General features: G+C 41.3%; 1 protein-coding gene across 1 annotated transcript; it reads right to left on the bottom strand.

The window, feature by feature from the left end:
- Positions 1-7,568: 7,568 nt before the first annotated feature.
- LOC117368958 (E3 SUMO-protein ligase KIAA1586-like) lies at positions 7,569-10,159 on the bottom strand. The gene is made up of 2 exons (XM_033962774.1): positions 10,151-10,159; positions 7,569-9,988 (listed from the first exon to the last, which is right to left on the bottom strand). The coding sequence occupies exon 2, from the start codon at positions 9,953-9,955 to the stop codon at positions 7,931-7,933; it is 2,025 nt and encodes a 674-aa protein (XP_033818665.1). The 5' UTR covers positions 9,956-9,988; positions 10,151-10,159; the 3' UTR covers positions 7,569-7,930.
- Positions 10,160-18,412: the final 8,253 nt, after the last annotated feature.

Here is an 18,412-nt window from a genome sequence, read left to right as displayed (position 1 = left end):
CAGAGGAAAGAAGATGGAGGGAGGGAAGGAAGAGGCAGACAGTTTCTGGAAGAGGCATTCAAAGAGGCATAGAAAGAAAGCTGATGCCATATGGAAGAACCCAATGAGGATAATAAATATTATGGAGCCCAATATTCAGCTGGCGGCACTCAGAGTTTGATGGATGCCACTGGCATTATGCCCAGAAATTCAAGTTTTAAATTTATTCTGGGCTTCTAACCTACACAATGGACAAGTCCTTCTTAATAGCGTACAATTCCTGTCAAGGAAAAAAAGGAGCAGGGATAGTGCTGGACCATGTCTAGACTTTGGCACTGAATTTCTGGGTTTCGGAGCCGGTGAAACCATAACCAGTTAATTCTGATATTCAGCCCTTAACTGGCTATGAGGTACCTCATAAACTCCCCTTTAACTAAGCTGCCAAGTTTCTGAAAAATATTTCCTTCTCTAACAAGTTGCATTGGAGAGGAAATCGGCAGAGGAAAGATCCAGGAGCGGGCCTCTAAAGATTATTCTCTGTAGCGTGGCTGAGGGTCCTGGGGGCTGTGGAGGAAGGTTAGAGATGCCGACTCGGATGTCCTTTCTAAAATTTGGTCTATATAAGCAAAACTAAAAATAGCAAAACCATTCAGTTTTCACCTTTGGAAAAATTCCAATACAACATATCTGTTCACCAAACACCCCCGCCCAGGATTGATAGATTACCAAAAAATGTATACTGATACAAGATCCTCAGTATGTATCGAGTTAGGATAAAAACTTGTCCTGCACCTTTGGCAAATTGCAACCTGTAAACTGTATATTATGCATGTCAGCCTTTGACCCGTTCTGAGCTTTTTGGGGTGGACCTGATAGAAAAAGAAATAAAGAAAGAAACTGTTTGCCAGATTCTAAACATTTCCCATTGTTTTATTTGTAGAATCCAAAATTAATTAGGATAAATGAAGTTCAAAATGTTAAATGTAATACAACATTCAAAAAGTTTACAAATGCAAACATTCAGCTCGTTGTTTATTTAACCATTTTTAACCCGGGTGCTAATACTTGTCTTCCAGTTTTTTGCCTTTTTCTCAAAGGAGCTGCTACACGTGTCATCTGTAAAGTCAAGGAACTGTACGAGCATTATGAAATCTAGGTCTGTAAACGATTTAAAAAGGTGTCAACATTACTTCACTTTATGGCTATTTTAAAACTAGGCCATAGGGCTATTCTCTTTCTGATTGCATGACTAATAAGATGCCGTCTTCTCCTAGATATTGGATGGCATTGACCAATTCATGGAACCAGAGCAGTGCCTCATTAAGCATGACAAGTCGGAATGATGTCATTGTGAATGACATAATACTTCATGACTGCAAAGGCCTTGGCTGTGAGAACATTCCCAAAGTGTGTTGGTCCAGATTTACCTTTTCTCGCTCCAAAAAGAAAACCAATAGTTTGAGAAAGTAGCAATGATTTGTGGAACGGGGTAGTTTAAGCCTATTTCAGGAATCTCAATGGTGTGACAAGAAACGTGAAGGTCCTGATTCTCCTAGGTGCCATTGAATGCGGCTGTCGGTCATCCACTAGGTTTATAGAATCACATTTAGTGGCACGTAAGCATTCTTAGGCGCCGGTAGGCATTAAAACCTTAGGCGCACTGCCATGTAGGCCAGGGTTTTCTGGGCCTAAATGACTGCGCCTAAGAAGGCACCTAAATTAAACCATGCCCAAAATCCATCCCAAATCTGCTCCTATCCATGCCTTCTTGCCAGTAGGTGTCTCAGTGTAGACGCCTATCTTAACGTGATAGGTGCCTACAGGCTAATTAATTTTTGAAAATGTTTTTTTGTCACTGGTTATTAATGGCGCTTTTAATTATCAGCCCTGATTAAGCCAATTTACAAAATTTAAGTAGTTAGATCAGCTAGGTGCACTGATCTAAGCACCTAACTTCAGGCGCCAGTTATAGAATCTGGGCCAAAATGTCTCTGAAGAAGTCATGTTGAGCTAGTGGGCCACCAACCAAGTGCAATTCTGGAGACCGCACCTTCAAAAAGATATAAAAAGGATGGAGTCGGTCCAGAGAAAGGCTAAAATGGTGCGTGGTCTTCGTCATAAGGCGTATGGGGACAGACTTAAAGATCTAAATATATATTCTTTGGAGGGAAGGCGGGAGAGGGGAGATATGATAGAGACGTTTAAGTACCTATGTGGCATAAATGTGCATGAGTTGAGTCTCTTTCATTTGAAAGGAAGCTGTGGAATGAGAGGGCATAGGATGAAGTTAGGAGGTGATAAGCTCAGGAGTAATCTAAGGAAATACTTTTTTACAGAAAGGGTGGTAAAACAGTCTCCCGGTAGAGGTGGTGGAGACAGAGACTGTGTCTGAATTCAAGAAAGCCTGGGATAGGCATGTAGGATCTCTTAGAGAGTGAAAGAAATAATGGTTACTGCGGATGGGCAGACTGCCATCATGTTTATCTACCATCATGTTTCTCTGTTTCTATGAATACTGATGTAATCCTACAACCTGCAACCACTCGATATTTCACATCCTCTGTAATGCTAGCAGTACATTTTCAAAATTTGCCATCTGCATAGATTAGAATGTGGTGCTAACGCTGCCAGGAAAGTTGTGTGCAAGATGGAGGTGTCCAGAGGCATATATGCTGGGGTTAGCTCACCCTTGGCTTATATCTTTGATTTTTTTTCTTTCTTCTCCTGGGTGACTGAGTGGCACAAAGATCTCTTTCCTAGATAAAAGCTTAAGCAGATGGCTTTCACAAGAACGACCAAGAAACCAGTGGGGATAATTCCTACAACAAGAGAACTTGGAGGACTACGGAATGCAGGAGCTGTTGGTGGTTGAGTGAAGGCTAGGGATCTGCACAGGCCAAATATTTTCAGTTCACCTTTGGTTCATTTGGCTTTTATTCCCTAATTTTCAGACATTAGTCAGTTCATTTTAAACATTTGTATTAATGTACATGCATTAATTTGCATACACTAAAATTTTTAATAAACCACATATGCATTAAAAAATGCACATCAGTAGAGACATTTTTTTTGTCTAAGGGAAGGATTTATCAACATGGACTACTGTTAATATGTGTTATTTTACTGTTAACCCCACTTATTAGTAACTCACCCCCTGTTTTACTAAACTGCGCTAAGCATTTTTAGCACGCGCTAATTCTACGCACACGCTAAACACTAACGCATCCATAGACTAACATGCACCTGTTAGCGTTTAGCGCATGGTTAGCGTGTGCTAATAAGTAGTGCACGCTAAAACGTTTAGCGCACCTTTGTAAGAGGAGCCTTCAGTCTCATTGCATAAAATGGGACCTGTGGTAAAATGGCATGTCTTAATGCAGGCTTGTCCAACCTAGAAAGACGGTTTTGAAAATCGGCACATGGACGTTTTGGTGAGAAAAACATTTAAGTGCCAATTTATGCCTTTATGGGACTTCTTCGTGTTTTGAAAATAGCCCTAATAGGCTTAAAAAAAAAAGAAAAAGAAATCCAATTTATTAACTCCAGCAATCAACAACATCTACGATGAGACCCAACACAGCTGTGTTTCAGCAAACAATTGTCTCCAACAGGAGTCACAGTGCAACTTATTGGTTAATAGTAATTCGTATGGAATTCACTAGAAAGTGGACAAACTATTTTATTAACCTTTACATAGAACAAACAGCTATAAATGTGCAACTCTATAGCACATTTCTAGCATGTTTTACGTAAAGCTTATAGAAGGATCCCTGCTACCCTGTCCAGACTCTGTCCTCTGTAAGCTTGAGCCACACGGTGTCAGAAATTCAGGCTAGTTCACCAACCCGAGCTTCCAGCACCATGCTGCTCAAGCTTGCGTTGTTTCTTCTGCATCTGAAGCCATGTAAGGGGAAAGAGACTGAGTGAAGACTGGAAGGGGGGGAAGGAGAGAGAGGGAGAGAGACTGGGTGAAGACTGGGGAGGGGGCTGCATCATTGTACTGTATTTATACAATGGTGTATGTTTTGGCCTTCCAAACAGGGCAGGATTAACCAATAGGCCAAGTAGGCATGTGCCTAGAGCCTGAAATGGTCAGGAGGGCCCGATGAAGGAGGGCATCAACATTGGTTTTTCCAGACGGCGATGGACCCCTCCAGCATCGATCGGCAACGCGGCCCCCCCCCCCCCTAATTGGCAACACTGGCCCCACCCCGATTGGCAACGCAGCCCCCCCATCGACAGAAAGTAAGACAAGTAAGCAACGCGGGTAAGAAAGGCAACGGGAACTGTAATTGTGCAAGCGGTGCTGCTTGCCCAAATCTTCCCTTTGATTCAGCTTCCTGTTTCCGTCTGGGCGCATGGTGGGGTGGGGCAGGGCAGGAGGCCCAGTGTACTTGTGTGCCTAGGGGCCCTCAACAAATTAATCCTGCCCTGTTTCCGAATGTTACAAAATATAAAAAGTGTCTCTCAGCAGGAAAAGGTTGGACAAGCCTGTCATAACGGTAGCCTATGTCGATAACTTCCTCCCTATGCCATTAATATTTCAATCCTCTAATAAACATTTGAGGCTGCACATGCCAATCTTTATGAGTTGTTGGATAAGACGCAGTTGTTTACTCTTCCGGTTTAGGCAACAATACCTTCTTTTTACTCTGCTTGTTTATTGCTGTGTGTTTCAATAATGGATTAAGATACCCCAGCTTTCTTCACTCCCCAAACCTCCCTCCAAGTTTCCAAGTGCCAACATGTGTGAAGATATTAAAATTAGCTGCTGTCTTCTCTGTGAAGATTTACAGCCCCTAATGGCATTTGAAGTTATTGTATATCCTTCATGACCTGTCCACATGATTGCTTAATTTCAGTCTGAGCTTAAACTTCCTCTAGTTCTGACTCAAGATGAAACTATCTTCTCAGTTACCAGGAGCAACTCAACCACCATAATTGTTGTGTTTATGAACCAGATGGCTTTCGGAAAAGAATATAACAGAAAGATGATCGTTGCGTGAATCACTCTTTCAGCTAATCCTCCCAATAGTACTTCTCTGCTTTCCCAGGTTGTTGGGAGGTAAAGAATTATTGCTGAAGGGTGTGGCCCCAATCTTATCTCTCCAAGCAAATCATGAAACACTTACGCCCAACAAAGAAACATAGTTCATTTCTACAAGTAAGCGAAACCTGTTTTTTCTGCCCGTTTCCTTCAGTTTCCTTTGTCAGCTGGAAAGTAGACGTGAGTTCAGAATAAAGTAAGGCTTAAACACATACCTGAAACCAGTGCTTAAAATTATGTAATCTTCAAATGAAAAGCATTTGCCGTACTGTTGCTTAAACGCTAAGTCAAAGCAGTTTAACTCTGCTATAAAAATAGAACGCTATACCATCAAGAATGACATGGGAATGAACATCAAGCAATTGAAAGAAGCTGTGGAAAACAGGGAAGCAAGGCAAGAACTGGCCTACAGAGTATCCAAGGGTCAGACATGACTGAATGGTGACCCATCAAAAGCACGCCAGACTTTGGCACGCCGACAATTGCGCCCAGGATGTATGCGCACCATGCTCCCTCCGCTTTCAAGCCTTACCGTTAGCACTGTGAGGGTGTGTGTGTGTGGGGGGGGGGGGGAACTCACCACTATATGTACAAGTCCTCGCACTCCCATTGGAGGAAAATTCCCGACCACTGAAAAACTCCTGACCACCAAAAACTGAAAGGAAAATGGGAGTTTTCAGTGTACTTGGGGGGTTCTCCCCCCAAGCCCCCCTCCCCCCAATGGGAGCGCAAGTACTTATACATGTACTGGGGGGTTCCCCCCATACCCCGCTTCACAGCGCTACTGGTAAGGCTTTAAAGTGGCTGGAGCGGTGGCGCGCATGCATCCTACGCGCGTAACTGTCAACTCACCTTTGTTGGAGCACTTTTGTCCGGCATTCAATTGTTACGGAACCAACTGAATAAACAGTAGTAGTAGTATACAAAAATACTAACCCCCTTTTTTACTAAGGTGCGCTAGTCAATTAGCGTACGCTAATCAATCTAGCGCACGCTAAACGCTAACGCATGCATGTTAGTCTATGGACACTTTAGCATTTAGCACGCGCTAATTTGATTAGCGCACCTTAGTAAAAGTGGGCCTAAGTAAAGACATGTGTTCTATTAGTAATCTTTCTTGTCATCACTTGTGTATTTGATGAATTATAGAGCTGATGTTGTATGGTGAGACTATACGTGTCATGGGTTCAGTATGTACCTGATGTCATATGGAAGCCTCTCGTAACTTGGCACAGAATCCAGTTTTGAGACTCTGCTCTCCAGTTCCACTAGCCAAGAAAATTGTAGAATATGGAGCATCAGAACATTGTGTTCTACTGTGAAATTTATACACGTGGTGGTCAAGCCACTTCACTAGCTTCCCATTCACTTCCGCATACAGTTCAAACTCCTCTTATTGAACTACTAGTGGATTCACGCTTTAGCGCCTCAATCTCCTCCTCTCTTGTCTCTCCCTACACTCCTCCCCGGGAACTCCATTCATTAGGAAAATTTCTCTTATCGGTACCCTTCTCTTCTGCTGCCAACGCCAGACTGCGCCCTTTCTCTCTTACTGCACCTTATGTATGGAACAGACTGTCTTTAAATCTCAAGACACTAAAGAACCAGCCTTTATTCATAAACTTCTTATTCCTCATGAACCTACTTCTCAGTACCTACTTCATACACCGTCATTAAAAATTATTGTCTCACGTTGTGCTACTTCCTTCGCAGTTACAGCCCCCATGATATGGAATTCCTAACCTCTGTATATCAGGGCAGAAAAAAACTTAGCCAAATTTAAGGGAAACCTAAAGTCTTACCTTTTCCATGATGCATACGACCCTTAAATAGATTTCAATCTTAGCCAGAGCTGCTTGATAATCCTGATTGTCTCTCCTCCCTATTGTGGTCTACCTTTTATGTATACTTTACTTTAAAATTGTAGTTCTCCCAACTTTCCTAATGTTCTTGTTAGTCTAGTTTTGTTAAGTGGATATTTGTCTATTATGTCTCCCTTTGTTTAAAATATAATTTGTAAAAGGCTTAGAAACCATGATTTACGTTTAATCAAATATTTTAATAAACTTGAAACTTGAAAACTTGATACATCAAGCTCTGTCCCTGGAACTATACAAATTCAGAGTACAATCCCACCTCTTCGAGAATGCATTTAACTCGTAACCAGTGTTCCCTCTAAGCGGGCGGGTGTTGTGAGCAAACTTTTTTCACTGTGAGCTAAAAATATCGGGCGCCAGCAAGTTATGAGCCAAATAAATATGTTGTCAAAGTTGCTGATACATGAGGACGAGGTATTCAAAGGAATTTTAGGCCTACACGCTAAATTAAATAACGTTAAATAATATTTTTAAGAACACAAAACAACGCATTAATTCTTGAAAGTACAAAATTCTTTATTTTTTTTATTTATTTATTTTTTTTTTACCAGAAAAACTCAAATTTATTTTAAAACAGTCTACAGAAATTGTAGGGATGAAATGATATCTTAATAAATGTTTTACAACAAATGTAGTTATGTCTGTTACATCCATATGTGTAAACTGTAAATTAAAAACAGTCCAGAAGACAATACGTTTGATGCTTTCAATTTCTAGACAATCTATCAATTCCAGCTTCTACACAAAAGTATAAATACATTAAAACAAAATATTGAAAACCATTTTATTGGGCACAAAGTTTGCCTTCAGTGAGAAGAGTTCACTCAATATGTTGTAGAATAATTGTTGTGAAACTGGAATGGAATCAATTCTTCACTCAAGTTAGATATCATCAATATCTTCATCATCATCCCCAATATCATCAAACTGGATTTCATCGTCATCACCGGGGCCAAATGTGTCCGTTTCATTGATTTTAGCATGTTCTGGAAGTTCTCCATAGGCTTTTAGGCTCCAAAATTCTTTATTAAGATTGTTCTCTTCTGCCTTTTTCTGATTTCCAAAAATTGTAAACACTGTCTATGTTTACATTATTTCCTGTGGCTAAATAAAGTTTGATTCTAATTAGGCATTCCAAATGTTCTACTCTTAACTTATTACGAGTCTTTGTCTTTATAGCATTCATCAAGCTAAATCCTCTCTCACAATCGGCACTTGAAGCCTGAAAGGTGCCACACACGTCTAATAGAGCATTTAGTCCACTGAACTGTTTATGCTGCTGAGCAAAATTGTACATTTCCTGAAGCGTTTGTATAGCTCCTGCTTTTACTTTTTCAGCAATAATATATTTGAACTCCGAATATTCTGAAATAAGCTGCCTTTTGAAACAATGTTCATCATCTTTGTTCATTAACAGAAAATAACGGTTAGATAATCGTGAAAATTGTTCGTTTCCAAATGTAAATTCCTCTAAGTTGGACGGATTTGAGATACAGTCTTTGTCGAAAACACGCCAGTCCTCTAATTCATTGTCAGGAAATCTTTTGTCCATATGATCACAAGTTTGTGTAATAAATGTAAGAATATGATCTGTTTTAATTACAGAATTACAAGATGAAATGAGAGTTTCAACATTTTCATTGAAATGTGGTTTTTCTCCCAGATATTGAGATCTGAGTTTCCTTAATTTGGCTTTAGTGAACTGGAATGCATCCAAAGGTGCCAAACAACTCTTCTGAAGAAGCTTACACAGTGATCCAAGCTCCTCAAGAACATCGCAGAGAATAAATAGCGCAACTTTAAATTCCAGATTACTCAATTTAGTCAGGCAGTATTTGTGCACGGGATCATTGTCTTCTTCCACCTGTTCTTGACAATATTCTAACAGGATGTCATAATTTCTAACCACTGCACTTACAGCAAAGTGCCGAGACAGCCACCTAACATCATGTATAGCTTTAAATGAAATGACATCTGAGTCTGCAGCATTAGCAATATCCTCCAGTTTGGCTTTTCGTACGCTCGATCTACTGAAAATCGTATACACGGTGCGTATTAGAGTTTCGATCTCTTTCATGAATGGGATCGTTTTCCATGCATCGTCTATGCCTAGATCTTCACGGTGAGCTACACAGTGTTGCTCTAGAAGATGAGGAACTGATTGACGTAACTTTGCAGCTACACCATTATGCTTCCCAAGCATGACTGATGCTCCATCGGACGTGAACATGACCATACGACTGAAATCTAAATCGTTCTCACTATAAAACTGCTTTATAGCATCAACTATAGCTGTGCTGTCACAAGCAGTTAGATGTTTGATGCCAGCAAAAACTGTCTCATGAATGTTGCTGCCACTTCTTCTAAATTTAATGTATATTATGAGCATTTTCGAAACAGAAATATCAGTACTTTCATCAATTATTAGGGTATGAAAAGGAGACCTCCGGATTTCTGTAAATGTTTCCCGTTTAACAATGGCATTTATGCAGTCAAGGAACTCGAAAGCATAGTTTTTGCTTCTCCAGCTATCAGGTATTTTTACGTATTTAGCCATGTGATTGTGAAATTCCTGGACGGATAGCATGGACAAATTCAACTTTACCGCTAGCAATATATTATCAATTAAAATGTTAACTTCCTCTGGACTTGATTTATATCTCTGTGCGTATTCGATTCTGTTGTTCCGACTATCGGGAGTTTCTTTCAAGAAATTCATTAGAAAACCTCGGCTTTGATTGTGAAGCTTTTGAACCGCTTCTAAATGAGAATTATGATTCAGATGACGCTTTAAATAATCAATTTTCCACTCAGACCAAGTCTTCCCTGTGCTCCATTCTCCGTTAACACCTGCTTTTCGGCATAGGGAGCAAATTAATGCGTTGTCCGTGTCGCTATATTCGAATATTTCTTTCATCGCCACTGTTTTCCGTCCACTCGCGTGCGGCAACGTGGTGTCAACCAAAAACTCGGTCAGCCATTCCTTCTTAAATTGGCTGCGCTTTTTCTTTGTGCTGCTACCAAACTCTTCATTCTCTTTACGCTTCGACATTTTCGAATGGATGTAAAAATTATTTGACTGAATCTATGGAAGATCACAAAAGAAAGTTTATGCACACGCTTCAAACGATCGAAACTTGAAAAGAACTTGCTTCATGCATGTATAGATAAACAATGGCGCTCGTGCGGCCTCAGTTTTGTAGCACCCCCACCCCGACGTCCGATTCCTCCCCCAGCCTCCCCTTACCTTTGCGACGCGTGTAATATAAAGCTGTTTGAGGATGCGGTTAAAATGAACAATTTCTCTTACACAAGGAGGTTTCCAGATCTCACCCAATGACTATATCCCCAAACTCTCAACATGCTTCATTTCTTGCAGCTGGCTCCTTTGTTTTAACACTAACAAGTCCCGCCCTCCCATGTTTGGTCCTTCTCTCTCTCTGTTTTCATCTGATTTTTACGAAGTCAATATTTAAACACTGCAGTTGGCGTTTGTTGTACACATCAGCCGTGACATTTCATTTAATCACAGATTAAATAGTGCTGCAATTTGGGAAGCAAACAGCACTGAATATTCATGCAGAGTGGACTGTACTATTTCTATCTGGAAATGTTACTGGCTAACGGTAGGGCAGATTTTGTTTTTGCAGTCCTAAGTTTATCTGGGATATTTATCCAGATAGTGGGACCAACTATTGCATCTTGAGTGAGTCCACCCCAAGAACTGGCTTCTGTTACCTCGCGGCCCACCTCCAAACCCTTACCTCCAGCGGACACCGGCACCGGTTGAGATGAGCAGGAGGCTGGCGGCAGAGAGCAGTAGCAGCCGGAACAGGAAGTACTCCTTCAGGGTCGGGTCGCGAATGTTTAAGGACCGTAGGGTGGAGCTGGGGGGGGGGGGGCGGGGGAGTAAAGGGCACCTCCATGCTATTGGCCTCAGTTGGCAGAAGGGCCGTGGGGCTGCTCTCCGAGTCCTTCAGCTGCAGCATGCCGGCTGCGATTCCGAGCTCCCCTCCCACCACACTGCAACTGTTTACAACCACCTCTTCCGGCCTCTCTCCCATTGGCCCACGTCACGGACATTGCTCGGTGTGTCGGGCTGGCTTCTCCGCACAACGCGTTAGCCGGACGTTGGAGAGAAGCACAGGAGCTTCCCCCGCTGCCAAATTGGAACGCTTCTCCTGACGTCGCCCCGGTAATTTTGCGCGCTAGGTTTGAATGTTGGCAGCGTGGTGGTGTGTGCGCTGTGACGAGAAACTTGTGCGCTGCGATGTAATATTTTGTGCGCCAGCGCACGCCAGCGCAGCTTAGCGGGAACACTGCTCGTAACCCCCTCACCATAAGCACCCTGAGAAACTCCCTAAGCCCCTGCTTGTCCTGTTGTCTGTTAATTTAGATTGTAAGCTCTACTGAGCAAGGATCGTCTATTAAATATGCTGTTGCACGGCGCTGCATATGCCTATCAGCACTATAGAAATGTGAAATAGTAGTAATGGTAGTTTTATTCAAAGTAAATATATCCCAACTGAATGCTTAAATATCAAAAATCCAAAATACAGTATAGTGTTCCCCCGCGAATTCGCGATTTGCAGTCCCGGTCATTCACGGTATTCTCCGACCGGGACTTCCTATGCTAGTCAGGCTTCACCAACCAGGAGCTGTGTGTCAAAGCAGCTCTTGATTGGTGAAGCCCGACTTTAGTGCAGGAAGAGGCAGTCGGAGCATTCCGTGAGAGATTTCCTTCACTCGCCGGCACTCCAGCTGCCCTCTCCTGCCTCCCCAGGCGAAAAACTGTATTTGCGGTTTTTCGATATTCTCGGGGGTTCCTGGAACAGAACCCCCCCCCCCAGAATATCGGGGGAGTACTGTACATTCAAACATACACTTGTGAGAGGGACTCTAATAAGTCAGATAACAGTGGAGAAAAAGACCTCAGTGTCACACTGAATAAGACAAACAATCTAACTTCTTATAAAAATTTGAAGAAGAAGACACATCCCTGGTCATAAAAAAAACTCCACTCCAACTGACAATTTACTATTTTCAAAATGTCATATATTAAGGGCTCCGTTTACAAAGGCGCACTAGCGGTTTAACGCACGTAATAGCGCACGCTAAACCGCTGGACACGCTAGCCGCTACCGCCTCCTCATGAGCAAGCAGTAGTTTTTGGCCAGCGCGGGGGTTAGTGCCTGATGAAAAGTCGCGCGTGTTAACCCCGCTAGTGCGGCTTTGTAAAAGGAGCCTTAAGTCTTTCTAAGAGTCTATAAATATAGTAAAGTGGAAATAACACACAGTAGGAAAAAAAGGAGGTACTCGATCTTCGTATCTTATTGTAAATTAATCCACTTCTAAATAACTGTGTAGCGATCTCCCAACAGGGTCCCTGTTTCGCAAAATGCTTCATCAGCAGAACCGCTATACAAAAAACAAGAAAAAATTGAAATAGCTGCTAATAATAAACAAAAAAACTACATTCAAAACTCACAACTAAAAATGTACCTTGTAATTGAGCTTACCACTTCAAATCTTCCTAAACCAAAATAGCTCCTTGGCATTCCAGATATTGAGCCCTCCATGATCACAAGTGTATGTTTGAATGTATTGTATTTAGTTTTATTCAAATTGCCAGAATGCAAGCAGCTAATCAACATAATTGCAAATACAGGCCCTGATTCTATGAAGTGCGCCTAAGTCTTGCCTAAAACTAAGCGGGATTTAAGCGTCCAAACTAAGTGGTTAATGAGCGATTTAAGGGTCTTAACAAACGTTAATTGGCAGATAGGCATCCTACAAATGTAGGCGCGAGTTTTCAGACGCTCCTACATTTGTGTGGATGCCCTTCTGGAACAACTGCGCCTAACTATTTAGATGTGGGCATAACATGGGCGTGGAGTGGGAGAGGCTTCAATGTGGACGTCTCTTCACTCACTAACATATATTTGAGCTCCATAATGCATCCATGTAATGCCAAAATTGTAAGCGAATGAAAACCAGGTCTACTTTTCAATGTAGTTTGTGCTTTAGATAGATGTGATTTCTGTGGCTGGAATTAGGCATGCTTTGGGCAATGTTGAAGCAATCTTGTAAATAGGGTTTAGGGATTTATTTTTGCTTTATTAAGCTCAAAATACATTTAATAAGGCACCACATAAACAGAGCACATCAATACAAACATATTGCATGCCAAACCTACTAGTTTTCTGGCCAAACAGCAATGTTATTTGCTAATTACAGCACATGAAAAAACACAGTTTTAGAATTTTTGCTTAAAAAACAACCCTTTTTTCTCCAATCAGCTGATTCTTGAAACAGGTACATTCAGCAAGCAAACCACTTGAAAAGAATTTATATATTGCATAGATAACTTCATTTACAAAAGAGAAAAAAGAAATACAGACCCTAGCAAGACTTCTAGTTCATTGCTAATGGAGGTGTGCAGCTGCACAATGTTTACCTCATTGTGAGATCATCAAGGTGCACCTACAAGGTTACCCAGCACTATAGACATTCATGCATAAAAAATGGAGAAAAGACCTCAGTGTCTAATAAGGGTGCAAGCCGCTCTCAAAATACCAACTTTGAGGCAGGCAGACACATCCTTGGTCAAAAACTCCAAGATAAGTGGAAAATATTACTAAACATCAGTTACTTCTGTAATGTATCACAATAACATCACACTTATCTTTGCAAACATAGTGTTCATAGTAGTCTTCCTCATAATACTGGGGTGTAGAAGCAGGAAAAAACCCACACAATGGAGCCTGAGCCACAGGCACAACGGCTAAAAACTCCTCACTGCTTGCAGTATATCTCCACAATCTCCAACAGGGCTCTCTGTTTTGCAACCAAGCTTCATCAGGGAATTGAGTGTAAGTTAAACAGCTTCACCCCAAAATTGAGCAAATAATTTTGGGAAACCTATACAGATCTGCCCCCCCCCCTCCCTCCAGCATCCAAATGATTATTACCTAAGTTTTTGGTGACTTTTCTTGAATTTTCCTTTAGGGGATGCTAAAACAAATAGGAGTAGAGTTCCAAGATCTTCCCTTGATTGAGTATACTTCACCATGGACTGTAGATTTAGATGTCCCAGTTTTAGCAGACATTTCAGATTTTAATTCAGTGACCATTTTACATTTTTTCTCAGATGAGAACCAGAGACAGAAAGTGAAATGAAAGATGAGCTGCATAATTCTAAATTGATTTCAGGTGGCAGTAAGACAAACAGTGAATTAGAAAAATCTAAATGCTTCATGGATTGACAATTTACAGACCTAAAGAAATAAAAAAGAAATGCCCTGTAGTTAAAGCCTACAGGCAGGAGCATCCTGCGCCAGGAATGTGCCCTGTGCAGCGCGGCTCCTAACACTCCCACCCCATCCACTGCATCGAGGCCAAGCAGGGGAGGCAGGGGAAGGATGCAATTTGGGTGCCCTACCTCCCTCACTGGCTGTATATACATTACTACAGCCCTGCCTTCAGCTTGGAAAAGAGTCGACTGAGGGGAGATATGACTGAAGTCTACAAAATCCTGAGAGGAATAGAACGGGTACAAGTGGATCGATTTTTCACTCCGTCAATAATGACAAAGACTAGGGGGACACTCGATAAAGTTGCAGGGAAATACTTTTAAAACCAATTGGAGGAAATATTTTTTCACTCAGAGAATAGTTAAGCTCTGGAACGCATTGCCAGAGGTTATGGTAAGAGTGGATAGCGTAGCTGGTTTTAAGAAGGGATTGGACAATTTCCTGGAGGAAAAGTTCATAGTCTGTTATTGAGAAAGACATGGGGAAAGCCACTGCTTGCCCTAGATCGGTAGCATAGAATGTTGCTACTCCTTGGGTTTTGGCCAGGTACTAGTGACCTGGATTGGCCACCGTGAGAATGGGCTACTGGGCTTGATGGACCATTGGGCTGACTCAGTAAGGCTATTCATATGTTCATACAAGAGCTAAGTATAGGACAATTAAGCCATTGTAACTTCACTGATGAGGCTGGCTCTGAGGCACTGTGGAATGAGGCATTATGACATCATAATCTCAGCTCTGGAATTTTGCTACTCTTTGGCTTTTGGCTAAGTACTAGTGACCTGGATTGGCTACCATGAGAAAGGGCTACTGGCTTGATGGACCACTGGTCTGACCCAGTATGGCTCTTCTTATATTCTAAAATAAATATAAACAAGCTGAATATCTTAAATATATGCAACCACTCAAAAAATATTCATGTATAAATCAACATCAGAAATTATATGTGACATGTTTCCAACTTAAAACGGAGAAAAGACCTCAGTGTTTCCCAGGAGCACACCTGGGAAACTTCCTATGGCAAGTACTTTGTTGCCACAGAGAAACACATCCTCGGTCTAAGAAAAACTCTGTGGTATAAATAGTATAATTATCAAGACTGTTATCAAAACTAAATTTTCAAAAAATGGTAAATGGAAGCAGGCACTTATCTTAGATGAACTGTTTATCTTCTGATATTGAAAAAAATCACCGCAGTTCGCTGTTAAAGCCATGTGCTATATGTTTATCACGCTCGGAGGAATAATTCAAATTTCCTTTTTAGATTTCCCGACAGGCCCTGTTTCGCATTGTTACTGCATCAGGGGAATATCTAAAACATAAAATAATTCCAGTGACTTTCCAATAGAAACATTAATTCTCTGATTCTATCTTTACTTCCTATATACTCACTTTAAACAAGGAGCCACCGCTTCAAAGATTCTCATAAAAGAAATGGTGACTCGGCATCTGCCTGGGCTTATAAAGAAAATGTACTGATGTCATAGTAAACCAATCAAAATCAACTCAGGGGGAGATGGCCAATCAAGGTAGCTCCACATCCCCAAGTCGAAATTTCAAAAGAATGCGCGCCATTCTATCATGGCATTCAAGCCATCCGGGATACATGTTCGTAATCTAAATATCCATTTTTGTTCACGCTGCCTAAGAAAAGTTTTAAAGTCTCCACCTTTATCTAATGGGGACAGATGTTCTATAATCCAACAGCGCATTTCTGAAAATGTATGGTTCGCATCCAAACAATGTTGCACCATCGGTGCTTCAATTTTATTACATGTCAAACAGAACCTATGCTCAATAATCCTAGTTTTTAAAGATCTAGAAGTCTGCCCAATGTATAACAAATTACATGGGCAGCATATAGCATAGACTATTCCACTCGTCTCGCATGTAGTGTAAGTTTTAAGTATATATTCTTTGTTATCACATATTCTTACATGAGCCAAGTATAGGGCAATTAAGCCATTATAACATCACTGATGAGGTTTGCTCCGAGGCACGGTGGATGAGGCATTATGACATCACAATCTCAGCTCTGGAATGTTGTTCTCAATGGGTTTTGGCCAGGTACTAGTGACCTGGTTTGGCCAACGTGAGAACAGGCTACTGGGCTTGATGGATTGGTCTGACCTAATAAGGCTATTCTTATGTTCTTATGTCTTCCCCAGTGAAGTAGAAGAAAGGACAGAAGCCAGGCTGCCACTATGTAAGATAATTTCCAGATGAAGAAGCAGATCAATAGGAGATAAGGAAAATGTCTAATTAAATCAAACCAGGGCATAATACAAATCTGAATTCTATAGGGAATAGAGCAAAATTTAGTTTTAAATGATGACTTTATGTAACCCAACCTGAGATAGTACTATTCCGGGTACAAATTAGACTGTAAGATGCAAACAACTTGTGTACCCAATTGTAACTTTGCTTAATTCATAGGTGTCAAAGTCGGTCCTCGAAGGCCGCAATCCAGTCTGGTTTTCAAGATTTCCCCAATGAATATGCATGAGATCTATTAGCATACAATGAAAGCAGTGCATGCAAATAGATCTCATGCATATTCATTGGGGAAATCCTGAAAACCCGACTGGATTGCGGCCCTTGAGGAGGGACTTTGACACCCCTAGGAAAATGTAAGCGATTAAGTCTAAAATCCAAAATATTTTGGGTTCCTTTAATCAAGCTGCGCTAGAGGTTTTTAGCACGAGACGGTGTAGTAAATGCTCTGAGAATTCCCATGAGCATCGGAGCACTTACCTCGCCGGTTCGTACTAAAACCTCTAACGCAGCTTGATAAAAGGGGGAGTTTGCTTTTAAGACTTTTTTCTCCCCAAACTAAATAGAGACTCAGTTTCAAAAAAAGCTCTGTCAATAGCCATTCATATTTTTTGTCACATTAAAATCCTGTTTTAGTTGATCACTTTGTTACAGTTTTATGACGGTGAATTTGCACAGAACATACATTGACATCTTCGCTGTCTTGCTAGTCAAATTAACAGATGCTACAGCGTCATGATTTGGCCAGACAGTCTACTGCAGCAGTGAAGTTTCTCTCATATCGCATTACATGCTCAGCTCAGAAAGGTACATGCTGTAATTCAGCATATGCTATCACTGAAATATAACGCAGTAACGGGGCTGTTTCTATTTAGCGAATGAAATTTGAGGGATGCTTAGAGACAGTTGATATGTGAGGGGGTGCTAAAAAGTTCTCAGCCCAACTAAGAAGAGAATGACTTCAATCAATGGTTCAATCAATTATCTGAAACAATGTAAAAACGTAGAATTTTGTTTCTGCAAATTAGCACGTAATGAAGTAAGAAAACACACTTTTCATTTACAATGGGAAAATAATGCTCGGAATTTAGGAAATTGGTTGGTTGGACTGAGAACTTTTCCGCACCCCCTCGTAATCAGAAAAGGCCAAGTGAGCTAGACCCAACTCTGAACTTCAAGGCTACTGAATTTCAGGATTTGCTCTTGTGGCATTAAAAATCGGATTAAGCTGATAATCATCTGTGCTTAGTGGCTAATAGAAACACCTACTAGAGCAGGGCCCTCCTTGAGGGCCGCAATCCAGTCGGGTTTTCAGGATTTCCTCAATGAATATGCATGAGATCTATGTGCATGCACTGCTTTCAATGCATATTCATTGGGGAAATCCTAAAAACCCGACTGGATTGCGGCCCTCATGGAGGGACTTTGAGATCCCTGTACTAGAGTAACTTTAATTCCTCGTTACTGCTTCTGTATGCAAAGAAGTAGGTATGAATTAAGTAGTGTATTTATTATTTAGTAAATGTTACTCTAAAATTCTCAAGCCCCTCCCCACTTCCACCCCTTCATCAATCATAGGCAACTTTTGCTGGTCTGAAGCCCTGGGGTGAGCATGGAATGAATCCCAGTCATCTCCAGCGACAACAACAGGAGGTCAGAGATAAGGTCCACATTAACCAGGTTCCTGCCTGAGAACTCTTGCTGCAATAATTGAACACTCATGGTGCTTAGCTCCCAACTATTGTTGCTAATTGGCTCGTTAATCAATTTAGTTGTGAACACATCTCAGAATAGCACATAATTTTGCATACATAAATTAATATTCACAGAAGACATTGGGCTAGATGCACTAAAGTCAGCGAACGTCGCTAAACCTGTTCTCTGCTTTAGCAACGATCGCTTTTACCGACCCAATGTACAAA

Source organism: Geotrypetes seraphini, chromosome 11 (assembly GCF_902459505.1).
Source record: "Geotrypetes seraphini chromosome 11, aGeoSer1.1, whole genome shotgun sequence".
Lineage (NCBI taxonomy): Eukaryota > Metazoa > Chordata > Amphibia > Gymnophiona > Dermophiidae > Geotrypetes > Geotrypetes seraphini.
This window is presented reverse-complemented; position numbering and strand designations above follow the sequence as displayed.

Excerpts from the sequence above, each read along its gene's own strand:
- LOC117368958 (XM_033962774.1), bottom strand. The coding sequence starts at position 9,955 with ATGTCGAAGCGTAAAGAGAATGAAGAGTTTGGTAGCAGCACAAAGAAA.